Below are 11,332 nucleotides of genomic sequence, written 5' to 3'. Positions count from 1 at the left end.
AAACAACAGAGACACTATGGGACGGATGAGCCAATCTTTTCCAACTGTACCTAAAACCAGCACAACCCACTTGGTCAAAAGGACTCTGGGTAATGTAGTGTCCTGCTGTTTTTGTGCAATTTAAAAAAAAAAACAATACACAGATAATTTTTAAAAAATGAATTAAAGTTTACGTTAAGGAAAAAATCCAAATTATAAAAATCAGAAAAAGAAAAAAGTTAAAATGAAAGAAAACAGGTGTACCAGGTGAGCTGATCAGCTCAGGTAAGCTGCTGATTCAGGATAGGCTGCAGCTGAAACATTGATCCCGACAGAAACCACAGCTGAACATTGATCATCTACATCTGTTTATTTCAGGTAAAAAATATTTCCGTTTTAATGATGAGACAAATAAAATACCTTTATTTGTATATCAAAGCTCCTGTGTGACGTTCAGGGTCTGTTCATCTGCTCTGTTAATGACAAATACTGCACAGGGCTTTAAATCTGCCACTGTGCTCACTTTGTTTTATTTCAGGGCTGTAATAAACACTGCAGGCTGCAGGGGGCACTGGATGGACTTCAGATGAATAAACCTTGCTGTCCTCACTGACCGGCCTCATGAATACTACCTGGCTAAACTAGTTATTCACATTTTTGTACAACACTGGTTAACCATCAACTCTAAGCCGTGATGCAGCCTCCTGCTGCCCTCCTCTCACTCCATCTCTTGTAGACCAGAAAGATGGAAGGTCTTTGAACTGGAATTTAAAAATCTAGCACATGCAGTGTGTCAGAATGAGGACACCAATTAACTGTCAGATATACGGGGCTCCACCTGAGATGATCAGAGACTGAAGTCACACGAGGACACTGTGAAAACGAAGTTTTATGGGGACATGTAACCTGTATGCAGCGTTAATGGGACATTGGGAGTCCAGGAGTCAGCATGTCGGCACACCACACCCTGACCTTTCACCTCTGGGTACAGTGCAGCTGTTTGTTAGCACGCCATCTTCAGCAGTCAGCCTCCTTTTAGCTCTCAACCAATGTGTTGAAAGCTCCTATGACCTATGACCCCAGCTGCAGCAGCAGGTTGGTACCTCTGACCCCTGGAATCGAGGTCTAGATCTTCTCCACATAGTTTCCAGGGAACATCCCCTCTCTGCCCCGCAAGCGACCAAACCACCAACCAGATGGATCTGTGGAAATGGAAAAACAATGCGTAGGACAAACATTCAGGTAAGCAAGAGAACTAAGCGACCGTGCGCAGTCCTTGTGGGAACTACGCGACCGTGCACGGTCCTTGTGGGAACTACGCGACCGTGCACGGTCCTTGTGGGAACTACGATTCTGGATGAAAAAAATCCCTCTTTGTTTTAGTACTACTGTGCAACTACATTTAATGTTGTTTAACAAGGTGTGTGATATCTAGTAACATCAATACAAGGTGGGGTATGGGTACTACCTTCAGTGACTATCTCAATGAGGTCCTCAGCATTGAAGCTAAGCTCATCGGTGTCCTGGGCATCGTAGGCGTACAGAGCTCTGCAGTGAGGAGTTCGGGGCTTCGGTTTGGGTCGACCCGCTCCAGGAGGAGGCTTCACCTCCTTTGAACGGCGCCGGTGTACCCTACAGGTGAGAAACAGGGATTACTAGTCATTTACGGATGGTCCGTTTACTGGTCATACTGGTGACCACAGTTATTTCATAACACTGGGTCACTCCAAGCGGTCTCACCCTGCGGCACCCTGATCGGGAACATCCATAAAGCCCATATCCTGGTTTTGATGGGGACGACTGTCATGGCGACGCTGGTTCTGGAGGCGGGGCAGGGTAGGTTGCTCCATGCTAGACTGCTGTCTCAGCAACGAGCCTCTGGAGTAGGCGCTGCCCTCCTTCAGGGCTCCACTCCCTCTGGAGCGAGATGCTGATGAGAATAAGAAACGTCAAAAGAGTCTTCTAAGAAGTCGTGAAAACACCTGAAACTTGGTTTTTGCTGATACCCGAGTGTTGCTGGTTACTGGGTGGAGCACGGTTTCCCATGTAGCGGCTCTTCCGGTTGTCTTTCCGGGTGGGACCTAGACGACAAACAGACAGGAAGTAATGCCGAGTGGACAAGAGGTTACGCTGGTGACTAAGTCAAGTCACAACTTACGGGAGTTTTTAGGCAGGCCCGGTCCGATGGAGACCTGCAGGACCTTTCCGCTGGGCTTCAAGACTGCCTCGTCACCCTGACCCACCTGGAACTGGATCTGTCTGGATCCTGAGGAGCTGAACGGACCCCAGCCACCTTTCTTCACCTTAAACTCCAGGCTGGACGGAGAGAGAAGTGTAGAGATAGAGGCAGTGTTTGGTTAGTACCGGTCAGATCTGATGACTCATTGTTAAACCTGGGTTTAAGTGTTGGTTTCTCAGTGCAGGAACTACGTTCATTGGTTGTGCAGTTTGACTCCTTGCTTGTCTCAAAACACCAAAATGGCAACAGTGAAAATGCTCATCAGGAGACTTGGGTGGCCAAAGGGCGAGGCCATGGCGGCTAGCTTCACTTTTAAATACAGTGCATGAGGTATGCTGGAGAACGACAGATCGTGTTTAAAACTTACAGGTTATTGAATTTTAGTGGCAACTTCCTCTGCGTTTTGTCCTCATAACGTTTGACCAGCAGACTCAGAAACTCAGTTTTAAAGACACTCTGAAGAACGCTGTCGTACTCCTCTTCATGGATGATGAAGAAGTCGTCCTGAAGAGTGCTAACAAACAGAAAGGTAGGTCAGAGAAAGGCAGTAATATTTTGAATGCTATACAACAATTGCTATCTTCTAATAGCTTCATGTTTCTATTTCCAGTTCTACTTTTTGACCCAGTGGAAAGTACTAATCTGGCTCTGCTGTCATTTTTTGGTTCTAATTGTAGTTTTTCCCAGTTCTGATGGTATACCTCAGAGAAACAGACTGGATTTTGTTGATCTCAATCTTCCTCTTGAGAACCTCCTGGATTTGACCTTTATCTGGACCGTGTTTCACCTTCTCGCGACCAATCATGTAAAGGAACTTTGGTGTCAGGATAAGGTCTCTCTTCACGGACTGTGGAACAACAGAAAAAGCAACATTTCCAAGAGGAAAGAAATATTCAGGGACTCTATCAGACATGATGGTAAACACTCTCCAGTCGAGGACGTGTTCAAACAGGAGAACAGAACCAGATCTAGGCCTGTGGTTTTGCTTTTAGGTTGGGTTCCTACCCTGAATCTGCGGTCATATTTCACCACGACGTCAGCAAAATCAATTCTCTCTCTGCGGCCGACAAACTGTCTGATCTCAGGATGGTTATCGGTCCCGATATAATCACCCACAAAGTTCCTGTTGATGCTGTTTCTGCGGCGCTCTTTTTTGTTCAGCACAACATCAGAGGCTAGAGGAAACACGAATTAAAAGTTATTGAAAACAAACTCAGATTCAGAGTTTTTTTAACCCATCTATCAAAAACAATCTTACCTTCCTCCCTCATCTTGACGTATTTGCGAACAGCAACATGTTTGCGCCACGCCTTCTGGATGACACGAGCATACCCGTTATATTTCCTCTCCCTCATCTCCTCCAACAGAAAGAGCTGGAGAGAGGAAGCGACACCATTATGACAAACGGAGCCAGGCCCTGACAGGCCAAGATGACTGTGGGTGACAGCGGACCACAGCGCCGACACCCGGTACCAGGTTCTACCTCAGGCGTGCTGAATCTCAGCGTTCCTGATTGCAGTTAAACCACTTGCTGAGCTTTTCTTACCGACTCGGGAGCTTTGATGAAGACTTTGGTCTTCCCCAGCTGGAACTGATCCTGGTCCATATTGACCGAGTTGAGGAGGTGCAGCACTCCCTGACGCTCATCACCTCTCCACTGAGGCCAGGACTCCTTCGTCAGGATGGCGTACCTGCAGCACGGCAGTACGAGTTAGAACCTTAACTTCGTCCCATTAGCTTAAATATCCTAACCATGATTGACCTCCGACCTCTGCAGGAACTTATTGAAGACTCGTCTGTAAGCATATCCAGCTCGACGGACTCTGATGTTCTCTCGCAGGCCCAGGTACTCCACCTGGTGTCTGACCCTGTTCTCCTCCCAGTCCCGGGAGCGTTTGGTTTCATTGGGCTTGATGCAGCGGATGTAGTGGGGGGTGCACTTCATCAGGGTCTGCACCAGACTATTAGCTTGTTTCTAGAGGGCAGTGAACACACACCTGAGAACCACACCTGGCAAAGCTGCTTATTTCACTGTCATTTTAATTCTTAGTGGAGGTCCAACCTCCAGCTTTCTCACCTTGATCTTACTGCTAGCGGTGGTCGGTCGCCCTCGCTTCTCAGCCTCCAGGTTCTCAGGGAACAGAGCTCTGATGAACGGACTGCCCACAAACACACCACAGAGAAGGGATTGTGTCAGAGACACACACACACACACACACACACAGCTTAGTAATGTGATTACTTCCACGCTTTGAACGCTGCATGGTTGTACTCTCTCCATGTTATCCATTGTTGATCTGCACGTGTCTGTTGCCATGGACGCCACACGCGCTTACGTCACTGTCATGAGACTCTCTCACAAACAAAATCACGGTTTAGTAACCCAGTGACACAGCGTGCTAACGAGAAAGTAACAGTAATCTAATTACTTTTTTGCAATGTTAAACCCTTCACTCATTACTTGAAAAAAGTAATCAGATTACAGTAACACTGCCCATGTCTGCTGACAACAGGATTCCTGACAAAGCTGACGCGTTTATTCACTGCAGTTTTGCATCAGGGGCTCCTAAAACATCCCACATCCACGCACAGAGTACTTACAATTCGCTGCTCTGCATCAGCTCGATGATGTCATTGAACAACACATCTCTGTTCCTCTCACAGAACCCGCTGACATCATACGACACCTGCCCACAGACACAGGTGCGGTCAGTAAACACAGACAGATGTGGTCATTAAAAACTCTGACAGGTATACAGGTGAGGTGAGGACCTTTCCAGCATAGTGGTGGACTATGAATCCTTTGTTCCAGCTGCTGAAGTGTTCGTGAGATCCAATCTGTCCCTGTAATTTCTGCAGCAGGGTCTGATCCGCCCCCTCACCTTTAGCGTGCATCGTGGCGCACACGTCGTCCAGGATGCTCATGATCCCAGGAGGATTCTGCAAAACAGAGGGTGTTCACTGAAAATACAGCTGTTTGAATTTGGTTTTATATAGTCTGACTTATAGTTTGTTCAAAACTGAGAGTTCAGCTCCTACAAGCAGCAGAAATCTCACCTGTACTCAGGTAATATCATAGCTGCATCAAGAGACCAAACAAGCCAAACGAGCCACACACTGTTTTTAAGCTTGTAAAGAGCAGATGTCTTTATCTGTTAATTAAAACTCAACGCCCACGAATACTCAATTAAAAACACTCGACTTTCACCATAAATACAAAAGTGAGAGTAATATTTGAGGACCAGTTCTGTTTACATTATACATGCTTCCCTTAGGCAGCATCATTAGAAGACATAGCATACATTTACACTGCTATGCAGATGACACCCAGCTCTATCTGTCCATGAAGCCAGATAACACACACCAATGAGTTAAACTGCAGGAATGTCTTAAAGACATAAAGACCTGGATGGCTGCTAACTTTCTGCTTCTTCATTCAGATCAAACTGAGGTTATTGTACTCGGCCCTGAAAAGCTTAGAAATATGGTATCTAACCAGATTCTTACTCTGGATGGCATTACCTTGGCCTCCAGTAACACTGTGAGGAACCTTGGAGTCATTTTTGACCAGGACGTGTCCTTCAATGCACATATTAAACAAATATGTAAGACTGCGTTCTTCCATTTGTGCAACATCTCTAAAGTTAGAAATATCCTGTCTCAGAGTGACGCTGAAAAACTAGTTCATGCATTTATTACTTCCAGGCTGGACGACTGTAATTCATTATTATCAGGAAGTCCTAAAAACTCCCTGAAAAGCCTTCAGCTAATCCAAAATGCTGCAGCAAGAGTCCTGACAGGGACTAGAAAGAGAGAGCAGATTTCTCCTGTTTTGGCTTCCTGTTAAATCCAGGATTCAAAATCCTGCTCCTCACATACAAGGTCTTAAATAATCAGGCCCCATCTGATCTTAATGACCTTGTAGTACCATATCACCCTATTAGAGCACTTCGCTCTCGCTCTGCAGGCCTACTTGTTGTAGAGTATTTAAAAGCAGTTTTGGCTCACATTCACGAAGAAGTCTGAAGGGTCCCTGAGTCTAACAGACCGCACACTTTGATAGGAATCCTTTACATGAGTAAAAATTGCAGTAGTATTATAAAATGAGCAGGCCACCCCTCTCCAGATGTAGGGCTGAACGATTATGGAAAATAATCTAATTGCGATTTTTTGCCCCAATATTGCGATTGCGATGCGATATGCGATTATTTTTTAAGGTATTTGTGTTCTGTATTATTAAACAAAGACAAGCAATACATCATATAGTATGGCCAATACTATATTACATTAATTTTAAACTGTTCTTTCCTGGAAGACAGACCTCTGTTATGATGACATGAGGTGATGCATGAATTGATGACTGACATTTTTATTTAACTTCTTCAATCACAACAGTATATTTGAACATACACAATAGTTTATTTTTAGCTTACAAACATCTGAGCATAAAGTGCTGACAAGGAACCCTGGTGTAAACATTAAAATGAAAGTCAGTGCAATGTGCAGATTGCAGAAATATACATAAACAAAATCAGTGGCTTTACCACACTCAGTTTTTCGACATCTGTGAACTACTAGACAGTCATTCAATTAAAAAATAATATTAAATAAATAAAACTAATAAATAAAAAATACACACATCTTACTGATCTCTGCAGTCAGTAACATTACACATAAAGTGCAAACATAATAGCAATTGTATAAACACACACACAAACACGCCTTTAAATTTTAAAGGCGTGAAATTGGACGGTCTAGTTCTGATTAGCGTCACCGCTGTCTCGGTGGAGTTTAATAAACTCGGCCGTCTGCTTCTTGCTATCTAAAATATAACCAGACACTGGTGTAAATTCTCGACTGTCTCATACTTCTGTTTAATAAGTTTTCTGTTTGACGTTTAGTCAGCTGTGTGAAAACCAAGGAGGAACCCACCCGGGGGATTAATAAAGTTTTATTTTATCTAATCTAATAACTTTAATCTCAGCCAAACCGATTTACTCACGAACAAACAAAACACTGAAAAAAGCCCAACAATAACATTTTTAGGTTGTCTAAGTGACTTATTTATATTACGTTTAACCCGAGCAGCGAAACTCCGCGGTGATCTGAAAATGATGTGCCGGGAGTTGTGCCGTTCTCGGACAGCCTTCGGCGCGTCGCTGTGACGTAATCGGTCTACAAATGCGGCCTCAGGAGGATGCAGCCCATGAATTTGGACATGTCCAGAGTATAATCGCAGCCTTTGCGGTTAGAAAATTGCACTTGATCATGTCGCGATATTATCGCAAATGCGATATATCGTTCAGCCCTATCCAGATTCCAGAAGATGGCTAATGACAAAAAACATTAGCTTAAAGGGCAGGTGGGGTTAAAGTGGGAGGAGCTAAATCCTCTGTCAGACAGAATCAACTCGGGGGGCAACTGACCCTCAAGATGGAGTGTAAATCCTGCTGCAGTTCTGAATGATGTAACAAATGATTAATGTCAGTAATGTTTGTACAAGAATAAAAACACAGAGATGGAGAGGAGTACTTGTTAAATTTATCAGAGCTGTGTTCAGTGATTTGCGAACTCACCAGTTTGGACTCGATGAGGTCACAGACCACCTTGTTGTTAAAATATTCGATGGGAGTCCATTTGATTCCCTCCTGTACGTATTCCTCCTGCAGACATAACAGCAACATCCGGCTTCACATTTAGTCTGTTTATTTAAAGGAGGTCCCTGACGTTTGTCCGACAATGTTATCAGTCAAAGTCAGCAGCGCTCCACCTGCACACAGAGCAGGCGGAGCACTGCTTTCCCCTCCTGAGGTTTTTGTATACTTTATTAATCCCCTGTAGGGAAATGACTCTGCATTCACTCAGTGAAGCAGTGTTGCCTGATGTCAGAGTCGCCTGACGGTTTGCCAGAATCTCTTTGAGGCAGTCTGAAAGGCTTTTTCCATGGCCTCTCTGAACTCCTCCCACACCAGAGTTCTTGTTTCAGCCACTGCCCGAGCCACATTTGGCTTGGCCTGTTAGTACCGATCAGCTGCTTCCGAAGTCCGACAGGCTAACCACGCCCAATACGACTCCCTCTTCAGCCTGGTGGTTCCCCTCACCTCTGGTGTCTGTCTTTACCCGAGTGTCCACAACATATGGTCCAGGTCTGGTGATACGATTACAAAATCGATCATCAACCTGCGGCCTAGGACGTCCTGGTGCCACGTGCACTTATGGACACACTGTGGTTTGCACAGAAGTCCAATAACAAAACACAGCGCTGGTTCAGATCTGGGACACCGTTCCTCCCAGTCACACGCCTCCAGGTCTCGCTGTAATATAGAGTCCCCAGGTGGAGCAGCTTCAAACACCCCACCCAGGGACTCCAAGAAGACCAGGTACTCCGAACTGTCATTCAGCACAGACGACAGTCAGGACCCGTTCCCCACCAGGAAGGTGCAGGGAACAAACCCCTTCGTTCACTGGGAGAAACCCCAACATACAGGCACCAAGCCGAGAGGATACTAGGATACCCACCCCAGCCCACAGGAGTATGTGGTGTCTGGCTCACTTCTACGGGCCATTTGACCCTTACACAACCTTTGCAGGAGCAAAGAGAGCTGCCCTTTGTCATCGATTCTGTTCGTAGCCAAGTGGTGGAAGGCTTTCACATCAGTGCTCTCAGAATCTCATCGGCAGAAGTTAGCGGGAGATCGACAGACGGATTGGTGCGCCGGCTGCAGTGATGCGGACGCCGCACCGGTCCGTCGTGGTGAAGAAAGAGCTGAGTGTAAAAATGAAGCTCTCAATTTACCGGACGATCTACGTCCCTACCCTCACCTATGGTCACGAGCTGTGGGTAGCGACCGAAAGAACGAGATCGCGGATACAAACTGTGGAAATGGGCTTCCTCCGAGGGGTGGCTGGTCTCTCCCTTAGAGATAGGGTGAGGAGTTTGGCCATCTGGGAGGGGCTCAGAGTAGAGCCGCTGCTCCTTCACATCGAAAGGAGCCAGCTGAGGTGGTGACAAGGATGCATCCTGGGGGCCACCTGGGTGAGGTTTTCCAGGCATGTCCCACCAGGAGGAGGACTCAGGAAACACTGGAGGGGTTATATCTCTCGGTTGGCGTAGGAACGCTTTGATGTTCCCTTCGACAAGCTGGAGGAGGTGGCTGGGGAGAGTGATTTCTGGGCTTGTCTGCTTAAGTTCCCGCCCCTTGACCCGGCCCCGGACAAGTGGAAGAAGATGGACGGATTTATTTTAGTCAGTGCTGGTCACTCGGGAGGAAGCTGGAGGATTATTATTTGGATTCCTCGCACAAAAGTAACAAAGACAAAGTTCATCATCTCAGAAAATAGTTGGATCAAGATTTGTCCAATAAACACCTGTAATGTCATGTGATATTTACTCTTTTCCACTTATATTTTATGTAGTTTCAAAGTCAGGCTGAATCAGTCAAACTTAGTAACAACCACAAAATTAATCTAATCCCAGAATAATTGTATGTCACCTGTGCACCAAGCGTTCAACAGTTTATTAAAAAAAGAACAACGTCACCTGTTCAGCCTTCAGCGTGAGCTCAATAAAAATCTGCTGCAGCTTCTCGTTCACAAAGTTGATGCAAAACTGCTCAAAACCATTTTGCTAAAAAACAAAAAAGTAAAAGTTAATCAAGAATCAGAGTCGTTGATCATCAAATCAGCAGGAACAATCTAACGGGACCAGTTTGTTAAAGTGTGTTTATTATTGTTTTGTAAGGTGTGGCTTAAGACAGGAAGTGTGTTTGTACCTGGAAGATCTCGAAGCCGTAGATGTCGAGGACTCCGATGTTGAGCTCCTCCTGCTCCTTCTGCATGGCTTTATTAATACACTGACACAGAAACAGGAAGGTGAATGAGCAGCAGTTAAAGAACGCAGAACAAAGTGTGAAGGCTGTGTGCAGGCACTGACATCGACGAGGAAGTCGAAGAGTCGGGTGTACAGCGCTTTGGACAGGGCGTCTCGGGAGAAACAGGCCTGCTCGGTGTTCAGGGTCACCGAGATGGACTCGGTCTTCCCACCCCACTTACTGTCCATAATCCTGCTGGTCAGCTTACTGCAGAGACCGTCCTGAGAGATCCCCAGCAGGTAGGCCGGAAAGGCCAGGACTGATGAGGAGACAAGATTTTATTGGTTTAAGTGGTAATAAAAAACAAACAAAACAAACAATAGTGTCATGCTGCAGTGTCAGGGGCTTTCTCACAGTTCTGGCTCTCCACCACCGCGTAGTTGTTCTCCTCTCTGAAGCTGATGTTTCCCAGATGGAGAATTCCTGCGACGAGCTGAAGAACTGAATCCTGATCTTCCAGAGACAGACCGACCACTGACATGGCCTCCTGAGAGACACACAGGTACACACACTTTAACACACATACGCACGCACACGCACACGCACACACACGCATACAGACCATCGTATCCGAGAACTCCTTCTTGTCGTTAACGTCCTCCACCGTGTAGGTTCCCGTTTGGTTGAGGTAGTTGTAGTAGTCAGGGGTCGTGACCCCGAGGTTCTCCCTCTGCTCTGTGGTAGCCCCTCCCAGCAGCTGAAGTCAGAGGCCAGCATTAGCTTCCGTTAACAGTTATAGTACACGTTGCAGCACATATTGCAGTACCTGGTAGTAGATATGGAAGTTTCTCTCTCCTTGATTCTGGGAGACGACTCGACTTTTCTCCAGCAGGAAGTTGGAGATTTTGCCTCCATCAGGAGCTCCTCCTCGGCTGAACTGGATCTCGAAGTATTTGCCCTGTCGGGATAAGGGCGGCGTGTCTGTGGGCGTCTATGAATCTGCGCGGCGGCAGCCAAAGTATCTGTGTGCTATCATACTCACAAATCTGCTAGAGTTGTTGTTGCGGACGGTTTTAGCGTTTCCGAAGGCCTCGAGCAGAGGGTTGGACTGCAGGATGATGTCTTTGACGTGCTGCAGGTGATAACACAGGGTGGCATCGCTAACATCATCTGTAACCATGGTGACTATCAGCTGACACAAACAATCAGCCGTTTTCTGATATAACTAAGGAAGACCCGACGTGGCAAAAGGTGAAGAAATAAATTTAAAATGAAATCTTAACATATGTCCGATTTATTAAAT

The 11,332-nt window shown here is 46.0% G+C and overlaps 1 protein-coding gene across 1 annotated transcript in view; it reads right to left on the bottom strand.

The window, feature by feature from the left end:
* Positions 1-330: 330 nt before the first annotated feature.
* myo1eb (myosin IEb) overlaps positions 331-11,332 on the bottom strand; it is an 18,374-nt gene continuing 7,372 nt past the window's right edge. Inside the window, exons 6-27 of the mRNA XM_026184886.1 lie at positions 11,072-11,161; positions 10,856-10,987; positions 10,652-10,786; positions 10,444-10,576; positions 10,152-10,348; positions 9,991-10,071; positions 9,759-9,845; positions 7,795-7,881; positions 4,991-5,158; positions 4,820-4,905; positions 4,296-4,377; positions 3,988-4,193; positions 3,765-3,909; positions 3,477-3,591; positions 3,224-3,393; positions 2,920-3,065; positions 2,586-2,732; positions 2,138-2,295; positions 1,986-2,060; positions 1,720-1,909; positions 1,448-1,611; positions 331-1,181 (exon numbers count right to left, since the gene is read on the bottom strand). Coding sequence (XP_026040671.1) covers positions 1,105-1,181; positions 1,448-1,611; positions 1,720-1,909; positions 1,986-2,060; positions 2,138-2,295; positions 2,586-2,732; positions 2,920-3,065; positions 3,224-3,393; positions 3,477-3,591; positions 3,765-3,909; positions 3,988-4,193; positions 4,296-4,377; positions 4,820-4,905; positions 4,991-5,158; positions 7,795-7,881; positions 9,759-9,845; positions 9,991-10,071; positions 10,152-10,348; positions 10,444-10,576; positions 10,652-10,786; positions 10,856-10,987; positions 11,072-11,161 — 2,871 coding nt within the window. The 3' untranslated portion in view covers positions 331-1,104. The remainder of the gene's footprint in view (positions 1,182-1,447; positions 1,612-1,719; positions 1,910-1,985; positions 2,061-2,137; positions 2,296-2,585; positions 2,733-2,919; positions 3,066-3,223; positions 3,394-3,476; positions 3,592-3,764; positions 3,910-3,987; positions 4,194-4,295; positions 4,378-4,819; positions 4,906-4,990; positions 5,159-7,794; positions 7,882-9,758; positions 9,846-9,990; positions 10,072-10,151; positions 10,349-10,443; positions 10,577-10,651; positions 10,787-10,855; positions 10,988-11,071; positions 11,162-11,332) is intronic.

Source organism: Astatotilapia calliptera, chromosome 11, assembly GCF_900246225.1.
Source record: "Astatotilapia calliptera chromosome 11, fAstCal1.2, whole genome shotgun sequence".
Taxonomy (NCBI): domain Eukaryota; kingdom Metazoa; phylum Chordata; class Actinopteri; order Cichliformes; family Cichlidae; genus Astatotilapia; species Astatotilapia calliptera.
The sequence above is the reverse complement of the archived record's forward strand: the minus strand, read 5'-3'. Positions and strand labels throughout refer to the sequence as shown.